This window comes from Sorex araneus, chromosome 8 (assembly GCF_027595985.1).
Source record: "Sorex araneus isolate mSorAra2 chromosome 8, mSorAra2.pri, whole genome shotgun sequence".
In the NCBI taxonomy this organism is placed as follows: Eukaryota; Metazoa; Chordata; class Mammalia; order Eulipotyphla; family Soricidae; genus Sorex; species Sorex araneus.
Window position 1 is genome coordinate 36,609,324 of NC_073309.1, and position 16,764 is coordinate 36,626,087.

General features: G+C 53.6%; 1 protein-coding gene across 3 annotated transcripts in view; it reads right to left on the reverse strand.

Moving 5' to 3' along the window:
- Positions 1-13,280: 13,280 nt before the first annotated feature.
- The window catches only part of TSHZ3 (teashirt zinc finger homeobox 3), a 74,769-nt gene continuing 71,285 nt past the window's right edge, over positions 13,281-16,764 (reverse strand). For all 3 annotated transcript variants that reach the window (XM_055145654.1, XM_055145655.1, XM_055145653.1), the window contains one exon: positions 13,281-16,764. This exon is cut by the window's right edge and continues 1,482 nt beyond it. In XM_055145654.1, the coding sequence (XP_055001629.1) occupies positions 14,951-16,764 (1,814 nt within the window). In that variant the 3' untranslated portion in view covers positions 13,281-14,950.

Below are 16,764 nucleotides of genomic sequence, written 5' to 3' on the forward strand. Positions count from 1 at the left end.
AACTTATGTTACCTCGTAACAGTGCGTGCCCCTGTGACCGTCGCTGGCAAGCCCTCAGGCCACCTGGCAAAGACTGGTCAGAGGCTGCCCAACAGCTGGAGTCTGGCCAGAAGGTTGTAGGTCCGGCAGCCTGCAGAAAGGTGGGGGACCCTCAGGGAAGCTCCTGACCTTAGGGTCAGGAGCTCAATACCACCCCCCACTCCCGGTGTCCAGACCCACCTTCATTCAGAAAGAAGGAAGAGAAACAGAGATGGTGCCCTGCAGAAATCCACCTTCCTGCAAACCTGGGTGAGGGAAGGTGTTTGCAAGAGAAGCTAAAAACGTGGGCAGAGGCAGGAAGGGGGGTCACCAGCTCCACCAGACCCTTCACACTGTCCAGGTGCAGAACTGGAGAGGAAGCCCAGACCCCAGACCCCGTGCAGCTCAGCTAGGGCACAAGGAAGGGCTCTTCTCGTGTGTTTCGATGCTCAGAACAGCCGCCAAGGTCAGCTCTGGTGCAGTGGTGAGTTCCCAGGTTCACTGCGGGGAGCCCGGGCTCTGGTCCCTCAGTGGACGCTTCTCCCTCCGGGCCTTCCCTGGCCGAGCTCAGGACTGGGGTCGTGGGGCCTCTTCTTTCGTCGGCCTATGAAGTCTTTAACCAGTTCTAAGACCCCGACCCCAACCTAGGGTTCCCTCTTATTCCAACCCTGACTTCTTCTTTTTTTTGGGGGGGGGGGGTCACACCCGGCGATGCTCAGGGGTTATTCCTGGCTCATGCACTCAGCAATGACTCCTGGCGGTGCTTGGGGGGACCACATGGGATGCTGGGAATCGAACCCGGGTTCGGCTGCGTGCAAGGCAGCTGTGCTGCTGCTACCCGCTGTGCTGTCACTCCAGCCCTCAGCCCTGACTATCCTTTCTTCACCATCACACCCGCTGAGTCTCATCCGTGCCCAGACACCCCTGAACTGTGGTACCCTGCCTGTGTCCAGCTCACCGAGAGGACAGCCTGAGACGACGGTCAGGCACCCCCGGCTCTGCCCTCATGACCGCCCTGAGCTCTGTGGCCAGCTGGGAGCTCGGCGTCTGCGACCCGGCGACTCCCACACACACATCGCCAGGTCACCTTTTCCATGAGCCACTCTTCGCTGTGAACGGGCACCCGGGGACCCTGGAACGTGGACACTGCTGTGTCTGGAGGGCCGTGGCACTCTCCAGAGGGACGGGCCTTGCCACTCATCTTAGAATCTGGCCTCGCACACACCCTCAGGGAGGAGCCCGAGAGCTGGTGTGCAGAAGCTATGCAAAACCGACTCTTTTTAAGGGTTTTCCCCGTGAGTTCTGCCAACCTCGCCTGACCCTTTCCGTGTGCCAAGCCTTGTGCCAGTTCCAATAACCAAAGAATCCTGTCCCACATTGAGAGGGGAGCAAGATGTTGGGGAGAGGAAGCCTAGTTTCTTTCTTTCTCTTTCTTTTTCTCTTTCTTTCTTTCTTTCTTTCTTTCTTTCTTTCTTTCTTTCTTTCTTTCTTTCTTTCTTTCTTTCTTTCTTTCTTTCTTTCTTTCTTTTCTTTCTTTCTTTCTTTCTTCCTTTCTTTCTCTTTCTTTCTTTCTCTCTTTCTCTCTCTTTCTTTCTTTCTTTCTTTCTTTCTTTCTTTCTTTCTTTCTTTCTTTCTTTCTTTCTTTCTTTCTTTCTTTCTTTCTTTCTTTCTCTTTCTTTCTCTCTCTCTCTTCCTTCCTTCCTTCCTTCCTTTCTTTCTTTCTTTCTTTCTTTCTTTCTTTCTTTCTTTCTTTATTTCTTTCTTTCTTTCTTTCTTTCTCTTTCTTTCTCTCTCTCTCTTCCTTCCTTCCCTTTCTTTCTTTCTTTCTTTCTTTCTTTCTTTCTTTCTTTCTTTCTTTCTTTCTTTCTTTCTTTCTTTCTTTCTTTCTTTCTTTCTTTCTTTCTTTCTTTTTCTTGCTCACCTCCAGGAAGAATCTGGACCTAGAGAGAGACCACCTGGGAACTTAAGATCCTGTCTGTGCCTCAGTCTCCCTACCTGCACAAGCAGGCTCCGGGACTCTCCTGGCATTGGCTCAAGACAGCAGCAACTTTTGTGGGGGGTGTGGCCTGAAGTCTGTGCCCCTCCCCGCCCCCCGCCCGTCAGCCCCAGGACATTCACTCGACATTCAAGAGAGCATCTTCCCAGCGCCGGAGTCAAAACTGCACTCTCTAGAGTTTGTCCCCATGGGGAGCCGGAGCGCTGGGTAGAGTTAAGTCACAGCGTTTCCTGGGAAGGAGGAGGAAGTGCCTGCGCGGCGGGGTGGCCGTGGAGGGGCAGGGCTGTCTCTCCCTCGGAAGGCAGAGAGAAGTCCAAATTAGTCATGTTGTATTACTTCTTTTTATGGCAATGCTCTGGAAGTCTGCAAATGTCAGCATGTTAATTTACTGTCACTCAGTGATATTATTTCATCCTTTCAAAAATGTGTTTCTTGCATTTTCAGTAGCATACTCCAAGTGTTCTCCATCTCAAAGTTTCTATAGATAGTGCGACTACTTTCACTCTGACCGGTGCCAAAATGTAGAAATTCATCGTCGACTGTAGCCACATATATGTTAGGAGTGGAGTTGGGGACTCGGGTTCTCTGCTTCTGAAATCCAGGGAGAGGTCTGTTTTTTTTTTTTTTCCTTTCTGTTCTCGTTCTATCACCTCTTGTCCTCCTAAAGTGCTCTGGGGTTTCTCTCTCTCTCAAAAAAAAAAAAAACCCATGGGAGGAGATAAATTAATAGAGAAACTGTACGGAAGCCGAAGGGCTGTGTTTGTATAGGAAGCCTGAGCCCTCCAGGCTCTGAACCCAGACCTCCCCCCACCTCAAAATAAAAAAAAAAAACAAAAACCCCACAAAAAAACCTTCTCCTATGGTGGCAAACTTATTTCAAAAATTCTGATGAAACACTTTGTAAATTTTGTTATTCTGTGATGATAATAAATCATTATAGCCTTAAACACTTCTCTAGCTTGGAGCCTCAGTCACAAATTATCTTGTCATTCTGACCAAAACATTCTCCAAAAAAGCTTGACAAGTGCTAAAACCCAGAACATGAAACCATGTGTTGTTGTGAAAGCAAGATTCAGAAATGTCAATTAATTAGATTAAGAGGCTACTTTTAGCTTTACTCGTGTTGCCAAATAACCCTTAAAATATGCATAGCAGTGGAAATCTACCTCCGCGGTACAGCACTTCTGTGCTGAAGGAAGACAATGGGTCGGACTAATGGACGAAATTATTGTATCTGTCAGCCGGCTCCGAAGAATGATCTAGAAGCAAATGTCTTGCTTCTTTTTCCACAGTGTGGCTTCACAAGCTGGGTACATTCTGCCACTTATGAATTCAAATAGCTCCCCCACCCCACCCCGTAGAAATCATATACAGATCTGAAAGAAAAAGTCAAGTCTATTTAGTATGTCTTTACTAGTAAGATGGATTTTTAATGTCTTTCTGTGCTTTTTTATAAAATTTGCATTTGCATTTTGAAGTTCATTTGGGAAAAAAAATATATATCGTGGAGAAATTATTTAAATGCTTTTTTATCCCGGTTTCTTGAAAATCTTATCTTTAAATAATCTATATCCTCAATTTTATTTATACCATAAACTGTTCCTATATTTTAATGGTCTGTTTGCTTTAAAAGGGGTTGTTGGTTTTAATAGCTCAGTTACTATCTTTGTAAACTAAACTCCTTCTGACGAAATTTGAGCAGCTCATCTCTGCCTGTGTGTGGAAGGCACATTCCAAACCCCTGAAAAGGAAATTTAAGCCAAATAAATGTTCTGCACAAATTAAAATACATAAAATGAATAGTTAACTTGGACAAGAGCTGATGGACGGAGCAGTTGGGCTGCGGGCATGTGGGTGCAGGGAGAGCTGACTGCCAGGGGAGAGAAAATCCAAATGAAATTAATTTCCTGTAACCCCCCTGTGCCCATTCCTCAGGCCTAATTGATTGCAGTGCTGGCATGGGTGTCCTGGGCCAGGGGAAGGGGGCGGGATGGATGGCAGGGGGAGGGGTGGGAGTGGGGGGAGCTGAGCCATCCCTGGGGGGGGAGGATCTGAAGAGAAGAAGTGTTGTAGAATGGCAGCTCTGCTCCAGCTGAGGGGCACGGCTCCCTGCAGGGGCAGGGGGGGAGGGGGAGGAGGTGGACAGGGCCGGCCTGGACACTCACCTCCAAGTTCTAGCGGTCGCTTGTCCTCTCCGACTCCGCGGCACTCTGACCCTGACTTCATGACAGGCCCTTTGGGTGGGAGAAGGATACACATCTGCACCCTCACAAAGCTCGGGGGTGGGGGGGGGCGGGAGGCCTGGTGGAAGCTGTGTGCGGCGGCAGAGAGCCGTGGGAGGACCCTCCCTCTTGGCATCCACCACCACCTCACCACCCACTGCCCACGGCTACCCCCCAGCCGCCGGCGAGCTGGGCCAAGAGAGGCAGGAAAACAAGCTGCTCTCTCTCTCTCTCTCTCTCTCTCTCTCTCTCTCTCTCTCTCTCTCTCCCTCCCGGAGACTGGGCCGGCTGGGCCAGGCCGGCCTGCAGGTCAAGGCAAGGTGGGCCTGTGCCAAGTGAGGGGCTTCCAGCAGGAGGCGCTCCTGGGGGAGGGGGGGTGCCCTGTCCAGTGTGATATCCCATGTGTGGGCCCAAGATAGGGTACAGTGGGGATCTGTTGCCAGTTTGGGTGGGGACTCCCCGCCCCCCACTCACTGTCCTACCCTCCCCGGGGAGCCAGACCTCACTGCTTCTTGTCAGCAAAGGAGGCGACTGACACGTTGTAGGGTGTAGGGGTCCCTGGGCTCACCCGGGGACACGAGGGGCAATAAACACAGAAATAGGCCAACAATTTGCTAGCGAAGTGCAAGGATGCGGGAGGGGGAGGCACCCCGGGTTGGGGTCTCTCGAAGCAGCAGCAGCAGCAGCAGCAGCACTGACTGCAGTTTCGCCCCGGGGAGTCTGACATTGGGGCTGCCCTGGCCAAGATGCTCCCGCTGCCAGCAGGGAGTTGTCTCCCAGGCTAGGAATGCTTACAGGGACGAGGCAGGCTGGTGCTGAGCCGCGGGGGGAGAGGGGGGGCAGCCTGGCCACACCCCCACTCGTGAACCTGCCAAAGTGGGGCGCCAGGTGGGGCTCTGATCAGGAGGGCTCAGCGACACCCGGGTGAGGCCAGGCCCATTATCAGCGAGTCAGTGAGCCTGGGGCCAGGCACTGCTGCTCCCAGCTGCCCTCCCGCTCCGGGCCGGCCGAGGGGGCCCAGCGTCTCCTCAGTGTGGCTTCCTGTCCTTCCCTTCTCTCCGGAGTTCCACTGCGCTGGCTGGCTGGCTGGGGTCCCCTGTGAGAGGCGCTCCCTGCACTGCAGTCTCAACCCAGGGGCCCAGCCCAGCAGACAAACCAGCAGGAAGTACCCAGTGGTGGGGGTGGGGGTGGGGGTGGGGACGTCAGAAGCTGTCCCCTAAGAACCAAGTGTCTCGAGAGATCAGAAGCCAGCACAAACGCCCTGGGTTTTTAAAGCGTGGCGACGGACTGCCAGGCTTCCTTTGCCTGTCTTGAAAGCGTTGAACCCCACACTCACTGCTTGTGCTCGATGTCAGGTGCTCTTGGCACCTGCTACTGTCTCTGCTACAATCTCTGCTTCTGTCCCTGCGGGGTCGCACCGGCCTGAGGCTAGCGTGGCCGCTGCTCCAGTGAATCCGTTCTGCGGTCACATCAGGAAGGAACCACACTTGTTGGAAGAGTTCTGGGAACTTCCAGGGGGGAGACTCGCCTCTCCCTTGGGTATGTGACTGAAGAAGAGGGGGGCCAGCCAGGGTCAGCATCCCTGTCCCGTGGGGAACAGCTCTGGCCCACCCGCTCCGCACAGCCTCTCAGCAGGCTTCTCGCCAGGCCGACGCTGCTCTCAGAACACTCAGGCTCTGCTGAGGACCCACAGGAATCTGAGCTCAACGGGAGCCCAGCGCCGAAACCGATACAGGGGTCATGACTGCAGACGCCCAGAGGCCCCTCTACTTCCCTGCAAACAGGTGGGAGCCTTATCCCAACACCAACGCTGGGGGCCAGGGTCCTGCTGATTAGGGCAGGTCAGGATACGCCAGGACCCCTGAGACAGGTCACGACCCCGTCGGGCCTCCCAGGACGGGGCACCCACATTTGTGTGGGAAGTCTGACGTCCTCCAGGGGCTGAGCAGAACTCACAGCCAGGTCCTTCCCCGGAGGGCTGCCACGGCACGGCTCGTGACGGGGTGAGAGTGCAGCCCCCAGGTCTGTCCGCACGCTAGCCAGTGCCCCCAGCTCTGGGAACACCCCCCTCTCCCTTCGTCCCTTTGCATCTGCTGATGGGGGGGCAGAAGGCGCCAACTGGCTCCTGCCACCAAGCCTGTGTGCGGGGACCTGGAAGCCCGGTGCTTGGGGACACATGGGCGGAAGTGCCCGCAGACAGTCCTCTGAGGGGAGACAGGAGTGCTCAGAGGGGACCCTGCTCCTCATCGACCAAGAAGCTGCAGCAGAAGGTTCTAGACTGGTACCCAGCGGGGGCAGCCTGGCCTGGAGTCACACGGCACCACCAGGGCCACAGCAATGTTTTGTCCTGGGTGCCAGAGAAGGGTCCCCATGGTGCTGTGGCCATCCTGAGCTGCTTGGCTGGGGGCCGCCAGCCACCTCACCACCCGCTCCCAGCAGCCTCCACCTTATCCGGCCCTCAAGGTCCACTTCCCACGGCTCTTGGGGTGTAGGCACTCACTGGGGGCACCTCAGCACCCGGCACGGGAGCCTGGTCAGGCCGCCCTGTCTGCCGCCCAGTCTCATTCCACAGGGGGACTTTATCTCCCCGGCGTCACCCTTGTTTTGTCTCCTCTCTCCTGCTTGAATCTTGGTCAAGGCCAAGTGGGGAGGGGGTGCTCAGAGCTGCCTGCGTCTGCGTCTGCCAGGACGGGCCGAGTCCCTGGAGAGGAGCCAGGCAGGGCTCCTCCACCGCCCCTGGCCGGGGTAAGTGCAAGTCAAGGGAAGCACCTCAGTCCAGGGTCCCTGCAACACCCAGAACCCCTGAGACTTCGTCAAGTCAAACGTCCCCGTGTTGAGTGTCCTGGGCCACAGAGTCAAAGACCCCGAGGTCCTGCAGCCAGCCCAGCCTACACCCGACACCGTGTGCTCTGGGAAATCTGCGGGCTGTGTCGTGTCTCTGCACCAGCTCCTTCCCCCACCACGGCCCGGCCCAGCTGTCGACTGCCACTTCAGGCTGGCACCTCTGGGCGAGGTCTGCTTAGGAGAGAATGGGCCTCTCGTCCCCACCCCGAGGTGCAAGGCTTGCTTTTATACCCCCCCCCACCCCACCTCGGGGGATCCGTTGCAGGGTGGAAGACTCCAGAAAGAGAGAGGAGATGCCGACATCCCTTGAGCACACTCGCCGCTGGGATCAACTGCTGGGGGTCTAGGCTGACCTTGTGGGTTCTGGGGGTCTAGGCTGACCTTGTGGGTGAGGATGCTGAGAAGTTGGAGGATGCCGTGAGCAGGCAGGGCGCGGCAGAGAGTAGGCAGGAGAGAGGGGGCGCCTTTCACAGGCTCCTTCCCGCCCCACCCCCACCCATCACGCCCCTTGGGTTCCAATCAGGGAGCCCCCGCAGGAGCAAAACGTCACTCGCTCTGTGAGCCTGGAGAGTGGCTCAGGAAGACCCCATCTCTGTTCGGCTCCCGCACCACAAGCCAAGAACCACATTCCCGTTCCCGTGTGTTCCCATTTGATTCCCGGCCCCGGGGCCCCGGCCACGTCTCCGAGCCTGTCTGTCATGGCAGCCCATCAAACCCATCTGACTGGGTGGGAGCGCATCCCACTGTCACCGGCTCAGTTTTCATTAGGCGGCTGCTTCTCTGTTAGCCTAGCCAAGCAGAAGAACTCAAACACATGCACAAATTAAATCGACATCCAAACTCCCCCAATATACAAAGCAATTTAAATGATATTCATTAGAGCGATGACAGGCCCTGATGAGGCTTTCAGGAGCGGGTCCTTCAGCTTTTGCCGACTCGGTTTCCTGGTCGCTGAGGCGGAACTCGGCGACTGTACCTTCGTTTTCGGAGGTTTCTTTTTTCTTTCCTTTTTTTTTTTTTAAGCTAAGAAAATGAGTTCTTTCCGACACACCTACCTCATTCTATCTCCTTCCCTCCTCTGTCTCAGCCTGGGGTTGCCAGCCCTGGTTTCCTGACGCAGGTGCGGCCAGGAGCTAGAAGTCACGCTGAGGAAAAGAAAAAAAAAAAAAAAAGACAGCCGCTCTGACTTCTTCTTTCCATAAACGCTCCAATTAAAACAGATTTCAGTTTCTCGTAATTTCATTTCACTTGGCCTGGGAGATCTCTAATTCACCATTATGAGGGTCATAAATGTGTCCCTGGATCCCTGCTGAGGGGGGAAAAATAATGGAAGTGAAATGGTGAAGCGTAATCATTTTTAAAACTTTACCCCCCAAACTTAAGGAGCCGTTTTCAAAGTCCTGTGTATATATCTGAAATATTAAAAAGGCGAGCAGGAGAACCCTGGCCTGTTGTGAAGGAGGTGGAGGCTCGGGGGAAAAAGGGGGCTCAGCAGAAGCCTCCAAGACGACATGGACAAAGAGAATGGCAACTGCCTGATTTCCAGTCAAGAGAGGGCAGTCAAGGTCACAGCCACTTCCACCAGCCCAATTTGGAGTCCAGATAAACCCACAATAAGCACAATGGCCAGCATCTTCCTAAACTGAGGACTGCACTCATTCTTATAATTTTATGTCACCATTTATCGTGTGTCTCCTTGGCTTTGATCAGAGATGTGAACACCTGAGACCCAAAATTTCTGCTTCGCCTGTACCTATCACTGGCCAACCAAAAATTCACAGAAATTCACCTGTAGGAGGGGATTGCTCCCCTGCGAGCATGACTAAGGAAACTGCTCTTCCAAATCACACTCCGGCGGACTGTCACGGAGGATGCGCTACCCTACCTCTGTGCCACATCGCCAGAGGTGGGCACTGAGCACGTGCAATGTGACCGCCACCATGGAGGAGAGATGGATTCCCCCGGACTCCGTCTCAACGCGAAGAGCTGCGTGTGGCTGCTGTCTACCTTGGCCAGCGCCGGCTCTGCAGTAAATATCAGCGCATCCTCTTTCCTGAGTCGCTAATTGTGGATGTTCATCTCTGGGAAGGGGTCACCTTGCTTATCATCATTATCATCAGGAATGATTTATTAAGAATAGATTAGCACATGACATTAGACAAAGGTGGTAGAAAAGCACTTTCTCTGATCTTCTATCATTAGGATTTAATTTGAAAAACACCTGGCTCCTTGGACACGGCGTAGGACACCCACAGGAACGTGGTTGCTTTTATAAGCCACGAGCTCGGCGGGAGGGATGCCCTCTGGGTCACGAGCCAGGATGGGACTCAGCTCCCAGGGGGCCGTGCGGGGCCGTCCCAGACACCACAGCCATCAGGGAATCCGGTCTAGGAGGGCAAAGCAGGTGATCGGAAAGCACAGGGACTTGCGATGCCCATGGCACCGGAGGGTTGGGGGTGGGGACCAGCTTGCCTTTGAATTCCTCCCGAGGTGGTGGTGGTGACTCCAGTCAAGCCCTGAGGGAGAGAATGGCCCTGGGACTCAAGAGCCTCTTCCTCTGGCCAGGAAATTGCAGGGGAGGGACAGGAATCCCCCAGCTGAGAGTGCAGACAGACAAGACTGCCCTCACCACCATACACACACACACACACACACACACACACACACACACACACACTTGGAGAGGAGTGCAGACAGACAAGACTGCCCTCACCACCATACACACAGGCGTGCGCACGCACACACACACACACACTCTCTCTCTCTCTCTCTCTCTCTCTCTCTGAGAGGAGTGCAGACAGACAAGACTGCCCTCACCACCATACACACACACACACACACACACACACACACACACACACACACACACACACACACTCAGAGAGGGAGAGGGGGAGGGTACTGGTCTGGTCGGAGAAGGCGTGTCCTCCCCGCTGAGTGAGCTTCCCGCTGACTGCAGCCAGCTTCGCCAAGGCTGCACACCCAAGTCCCCCTGAGCACCCAGCACCAGTACCTTTCTCTGCCTCCCGAGGTCATCTGAAGGCCGAGAAGCTCCCCGGGCACCCCAGGTCCAGGGAACTACAACTTCCAGGGCTCCTCTAGCCAAAGATTGCAGGAGCTTACTAATAAATCCCTAGGGAGAAAAAAGGTTAGTGTTTCTATTACCAAAAGCATAACTATCTGGCAGCGTAAAATGGTAATTTCCCCATTAGCTCAAGGGATAATAGCTATTATTTTAAAGTTAAAGTATTTATTATCGAAGAGTGGAGTTGGGGGGTTGTGTGTTTTCCTTTTTTTGATTGCTTCCTCTCATACGAAGTGTATTATTTTGGTACGCTAAACAGACAACAGGATAAAAATGCACTCATCATTTTCTAATTTCAAAAGCACTGCGCAGACGAATTTGGAAAAATATGATCATTTGATTTTTCTCTTCCCTTTCTTCCCTTCTGCTGCGAGGGAATGGAGAAATCTCTGGAGTTTCACTCGGGGTTTGCTGAGCACAGCCCACGGCTCGCCACTCCTGTCTTTGGGGCTGTGTCCTCTGAGATGAAGCTTCGTGGTGTGTGGCTGCTTCCGGGGCCTTCTGAAAAGGCTGGGTCGCCACCATCAAGGGTGAGGGGCTGGGCTTGGTGGAGGGTCTCACTTTGCAACAGAGGGGTCCCAAGTTGTGCTAGACCTGCCTCTCTGACCACCCACTTGCCCGGGGCCGCGGGAGGCTGGGTGCTTGCTCTCTGCTGGTTATCAATCTGTATATAGATAGATATTTCCTTTGGCAGAGTGAAAATAGAACGGAGATGCCAGGGAGATCTGGGCCCTCATCATAACCAACCCTCTCTAACTATGTAAGATTTTGGTTAATTATAGAATTCTTGCTGCCTAAAACTTAAAGATACATCACTGATATTTTTGCTAAATGTTGACTGCAGCAAATAGCTAAGACGTGGCATATTGATTTCTTGTTGTGAAGTGAGCTGTTCAAGCTCCATTTAAGATTTTCATCTTGCATGTAGCCCTGAGCACATCATAGCACCATAAATTAGTTAAATTGCACATTTATCACAAATGTTATTTTAAGATACTGTGTAAATGTGATGGCTGGAAGATATACAGGAGGCCTGCAAGGCGGCGGGGCTGGGCGGGGTGAGGTCGGGGTCACCGGCACACCTGTGATTAAAACCTCCCTCTCTCGGCACCAGCCCTCCTCCCGGATCCCACTGGAAGGCCTGACACACGGGCTCCTGCCTTCGCCACTCACGGGCCCACCACATGCGCAGCAGAGCTGGTGTGCGGCCACATCCCACCTGGAACGCAACCTGACACCCTCCCCCTGTCCCGTGGCAGGAAGTGCACCTTGGCTGGGCGGTGCAGGGCAGGTTCCCCTTAGCCGGGCCACTCTGCAGGCAAGGAGAAGGCTCAATGACCTCAGGAACAAGTGTCCTGCACTTCCACAGGGGCAGGCTTGATCAAGAGGCTTGTGTTGGCTTTTATGACGAGGGCCGTCAGCTGCCCGGCCACTCTGCCTGAGCTGGAGATCAATCACCCCTGGGCGCGTTCATCTGAGCAGAGACCTCAGGCGGCCCAGGGTTCCGAACGCCAAAAGAGTAGCTGAACCTGCGACCTACCTGGGCTCTCCCTATCACTTTCGCGGCCCAAACCGCAAAGTTCTGGAGATAATTCGGGGGGGGGGGGGTGAAGAGATGGGCAAAGCGTATCAGGTTCTCTTCCCAAACTGTAAAAGGGGGGGAGGGGCGGGGCGCAGCGGGGGAGGGGGGCTCGCCATCACTTGTACAAATCCCATCTCCCTTCAAGCCGCATGGGCCCTGGTGGTGATGGAAGTGTTGTCAGTTTAATCTGTTAGACGCAGGACTTTGGATTCTAATAAACCGATGCTATATTTAACCTGTGAAAAATTCAAGAGTGGAAATCTGGGCTCCAGGATGTGAAGATGCGGGAGGCACGGAGGGAGGGTGACGCTGTCCCGAGCCAGGTTCCGGGGGAGCTGGTGCCCCAAGGGGAAGGTACTGCATCCGGTGGCCAATCATCCCAGGGCGGGGTGGGGGTGGGGGGGAAGGGCCAATTGGGTGGAGGGGCCCACTGGAGAGAGGGGCTGGGTACCCGAGGGGCAGGGGGCGACCTCTGCCCGCAGAGCAGTCCTCCCAGGCCCGCCATGCACCTGGCGCCCAGCAGCTGCCTCAGTGCAGCCCTGCAAAGTGCTCTGGCACAGCCCACACCGTGGGCTGCCCACGGGAAGCAGTGCAGACAGGGATTTGGGGCTTGTCTTGATTTAAAAAAAACAGAAAGAAAGAAAAGGGGTGGGGACGCACCGGGAAAGACGGAGGCGTGTTGCCGAACATCTCTGAAAGGGCTTCATTTAAATTTTTAATAAAAGAATGTGTGTGTGCGCGCATGTGTGTGTGTGTGTGTGTGTGTGTGCGTGTGTGTTTTCCAAAGTTGAGGTGTTGTATGTATCACACGGATGTAATACCTCTCTCATTTGGATAATTCTAGGTTAGGAGCTAGGATTCCGAAGAACTCCGAGAGTAGTCTGAATGGAGTAATGAAGGTAGTTCACAATTCCACAGGATGCTCCCAGCGTCTTGCTGGCACGCTTTCCCAGGGTTTGAAGATGACGCTGTGAGGATCTCGGAAACGCTCTTCCCGCTCCCACCCCTTGCACTCGTTTCCCTCCCCCCTCACCCCTACCCGTTTCCCTGCCGTGGCCTTAGCACAGGAGGAGCTGGGGATGGGGGTTTTTTGAGGGGGGGGAGAGAGCCAGGCTCCAGCCACCCTGGCCAGCCGGGTGCTCTTTTTCTGCTACAGAAACTGTTCCTTCCCAGGAGGGCCCACACTGCCCGCTGCTCTCGGTCCCCATCGGCCTGCACAGAAGGTTCCGGGCCCTGAGTCGCTCCCATCCAGAGGGGCGGCCGAAGTCAGTTCCCACGTGGCCCGAGGGGTGACCTTGGGCTCCATCCTCGGCCTTTTCCAACTCGGCTCTCCCAGGGAGGGTCTGCCCACGTGACTGTCTCCCTTCCTGCCACATTTCCAACCTTGGAGAAAATTCTGTCCACGCCACCGCTGGCAAAGGCTTCCTGCTCTCCCAACGCCCAAGTTCACTAAAACTCCCCTGATTTACGGGCGGCCTCCGACTGCCAGCACCTGGCAGACACAGCAACCAACTCAGTCATAAACAGATCGCATACAATTTAATTTTAATGTGCTCGTTAGTCGTAGCACATTTCAGACATAATTGTGAACGCAACACAAAATTATAGCAAAAAGACAATTTTAATGCTGCCGTAGAAAAAAAGGGTTATATGAAGAGTCACATAATGGTGGTTCATTGTCAACCACAAAACAGGGCACAGAGTGTGTTACAGTGTCTGTGCTGTTTACATGCCAATATTTTATACATAGGCTCTCATATGGTGTCAGCTGTCAGTTACTTCTGCAAATTAACTGCCAAAAACGGAGGAGAACAGAATCACTTGGAGAGCCGGTAACCACGGGTTACCTTTCATAAGCCTAAAGATAAAGCTGCACTGTGGGATCTTGGGAGAATAATTAGGAAGAACAAAACGGAAAGTTACCAATCGAAATAAAAAGGCATCCTACACTATGGAAGAGCAACCAAGAGGGCGTATAAATAAGTGAGAGAGATGGTATCACAGAATGCCTCATGACTTTTAAGCAAAGTATTACAGTACAAACATTTTAAAGGCTTTATCAATGTTTAGGAAATACAGTACAAGTTCTTTTTTTTTTGTTTTTTTTTTTCCTTTTCAAATAGACTTAACCCTTTGAGCACTGAGTTTATTTTGAGCGTTGGTTGATCTCTAATAAATACCTTTAAAAATCATGTGCAAAATAGTTATGATGCCTGCCACGGACTTGCTTTCCTGGCCTCATTTATTCAGACTGCTCAAAACAAATGATAACATGATGCTAATAAATATGTATAATTTAAACATGAACCTCTATCAATATAGATGTACTGTATAGCAAAACAAACAATCATACTTTGCTTTCAGATAACGTTTCTGTATACTTTATAAATGCTATCTGTGGTATCTTCTGTATAATTTACAATGTTTGCATGTAAAAAACAAAACCATAGACCTTAAAAAAAAGGAAAAAGAAATATACACTATACATAGGCACGGCTTATGCCCAGAGCATAGCAGGTACATAAAACACTGTTGCTATAAATGCAGAAAAAAAGGTCATTTAACCACAATCACATTTTTTTTTTCATAAGAGAGTCTGAAATCTATACAATATATACATCTATGTTTCAATGTGAAAATAATATTCTTTTAAATTTCAAGGCGTGTTCTACCCCTGCAGACCTGCAGAAATGGAGGTTCATATTATTAATTATAATTAAGCTGGTAAGGAGTTTAAAAAACAGAGCTTCATACATTATTATTATTTTCCTTTATTTTTTTTAACCAAATTAATGCAAAAGTGCTTCAAAGTACTCAGAGGGCTAAAGATGAAAGGGTGAGAAATTCCAGCACACTCGCGTCACGTGGAAAAAAAAGTGTGCCCGATTTCATTATAAATGCTTAATTAAACTGTCTGTTAATGCATGCAGCTTGAAGCATCGGGAGGATGCTCACAACTAAATCCCATTTACACAAAGTCCCAAACACTTACCACTGCGTTTTAACCTTCATATTTTACCAGTAACAACAGCTGATTATGCACCTCTATTAAACACTGTACAGTTATACAAAACAGTCCTGCCCAGAGTGACTCTGCAGTTAAAATAAGAACATGTGCCAAGAACAAGGCAGAGGGCCCTTAAGGTGCCTTCAACAGTTTCCCCCTCAAAGCCAACGACCGTCCTTTCCATCCAAAGCCAACGCTACTGCTTCTCCAGCTCAGACACGTACAGGAGGTGGTCTTCGGGCGATTTCCCGTGTGTTTTGCTAAGGTGGAGTTTGACCGCGTGCTTGCTGGCAAAGGTCCGGTTGCAGAGTTTGCACTGGTAGGAGGTCCCCAGGTCCTCCTCTGGGGAGGAAGTCACCAGTTTGTCTGACGGCGACTTGGTTTGTGCTATCTGATTGTTAATCTGTTCTGTGGAGAGTTTGGACAAGTCCCGGAGCCGGAAGCCCAGGTGGGACTCGAGGTGACTGATGTACGTGGAGGGGGTCCTGATTTGGGAGGCGCAGTCGTTACAAAAGAACACGGGGTGACCGGTGTCCAAGTTTTTTAGGAACTTTGTTCCACCTGTCCTCCGAAGCTGGTACTTGACGTTGGCCAGCCAGTGGCTGATGGTGGTCATGGAGAGCCCGGTGAACCTCGAGATGTGCATGCGCTCCTGGGGGCTCAGGTCGGACATGATGTACTTCCCGTCCGAGGTCTGCCGGAGGCTGGCCGCAAACTGGGCCTGCAGGATGAGCAGGTGCTGGGGGTTCCAGTTGGACTGGCGGCCCTTCCGCTTCTGCGCGGGCGTGGCCTCCTCGGCCTCCTCCAGGGTGGCCCCGTCGATGTCCGACTTCTCCGAGAGGCTGGAGGGGGTGGAGGACTTGGACGTGTGGCTCTCCGTCAAGTTCTTCAGCATGTCGGAAATGTCCGACAGGGCGTTCTCGCGCAGCGGCGAGTTGGACAGGAAGGACACGACGGCCGAGGTCTTGGCCGTGGAGGTCGCCGTGGAGGAGGACGAGGAGGTGGCGGGCGAGGCCGAGGTGGGTGACAGGAGCACCGAGCCCAGAGGGCAGCCTTTGTCGCTCTTCCCCTTGGTCAAGTCGATGGGCTGGTCGTTGCTGACGTGGTAGAAGTAGCGGTCGAGGTGGTCGGCCTTCTTGGCCTGCAGTGGGGGTGGCGTGGCCACGGCCGCCTTCTCAGCCAGGCTGTTGCTCATCTTGAACAGCATGCTCATGGGGTCCAGGGCGGGCAGGGAGGGCTTGGCGGCCTTGCCCAGGTGGATGTTCATCACCGACTGCAGGGCGCTCAGCGGGTTCACGAAGGGCTGCTCGGGCGGGTGGTCGGTGATGATGGCCGTGCTGCTGCTCAGGCCGCTGCTCAGGGGCTTCGCCAGGTCCTTGCCATTCTCCACGGGCTCGGCCGGGGGGCTGCCCTCCTTGACCCCATCCCGTGGCGGGCTGGGACTGGCCTCCTGGCTCCGGAAGTCCCCCTCACCAGCCACCGCCGCCGCCGCTGCCTCCATCTTCAGGGGCTCGCTGACCTCACTGCTGCACGGGGACGGGGTGGCCCGCTTGGGCGGGGACAGTTTGCCCTCGGGCTCCTTCATCTTCTCCTCCACCTTGGCCACCTTCTCGGTGACCTTCTTCACCAGCTCCTCCATGGCGTGGAAGTTGGTCTTGGGCATGGGGGAGGTCTGGCTGCTGGGCGGCGAGACCAGGGTCTGGCTCTTGGTGGGCGACACCAGCTCGCTGTTGCCGAACACGGGCTTCAGGGGCGTGCTCTTCCCCGACGAGCCCAGAGACAGCTTCATCATGTTGGGGAGCTGGTAGGCGGCGTGGATGCTGGGGTAGCCGCCCCAGCTGGGGGTGCCGTTCTGGGCCTTGTTGATGGCGGACGTCACTGTGTTCTCCAGAGACTTGAGGATGTCCAGCCCGCCCTTGGGACTCTCTTCCAGGTCGTTCTCCGTCAGGTAGTGGTACTTGGAAGAGATGTCGTACTTCTCCTCCTCTTCGCCGGGCTTCTCCTTCTCTT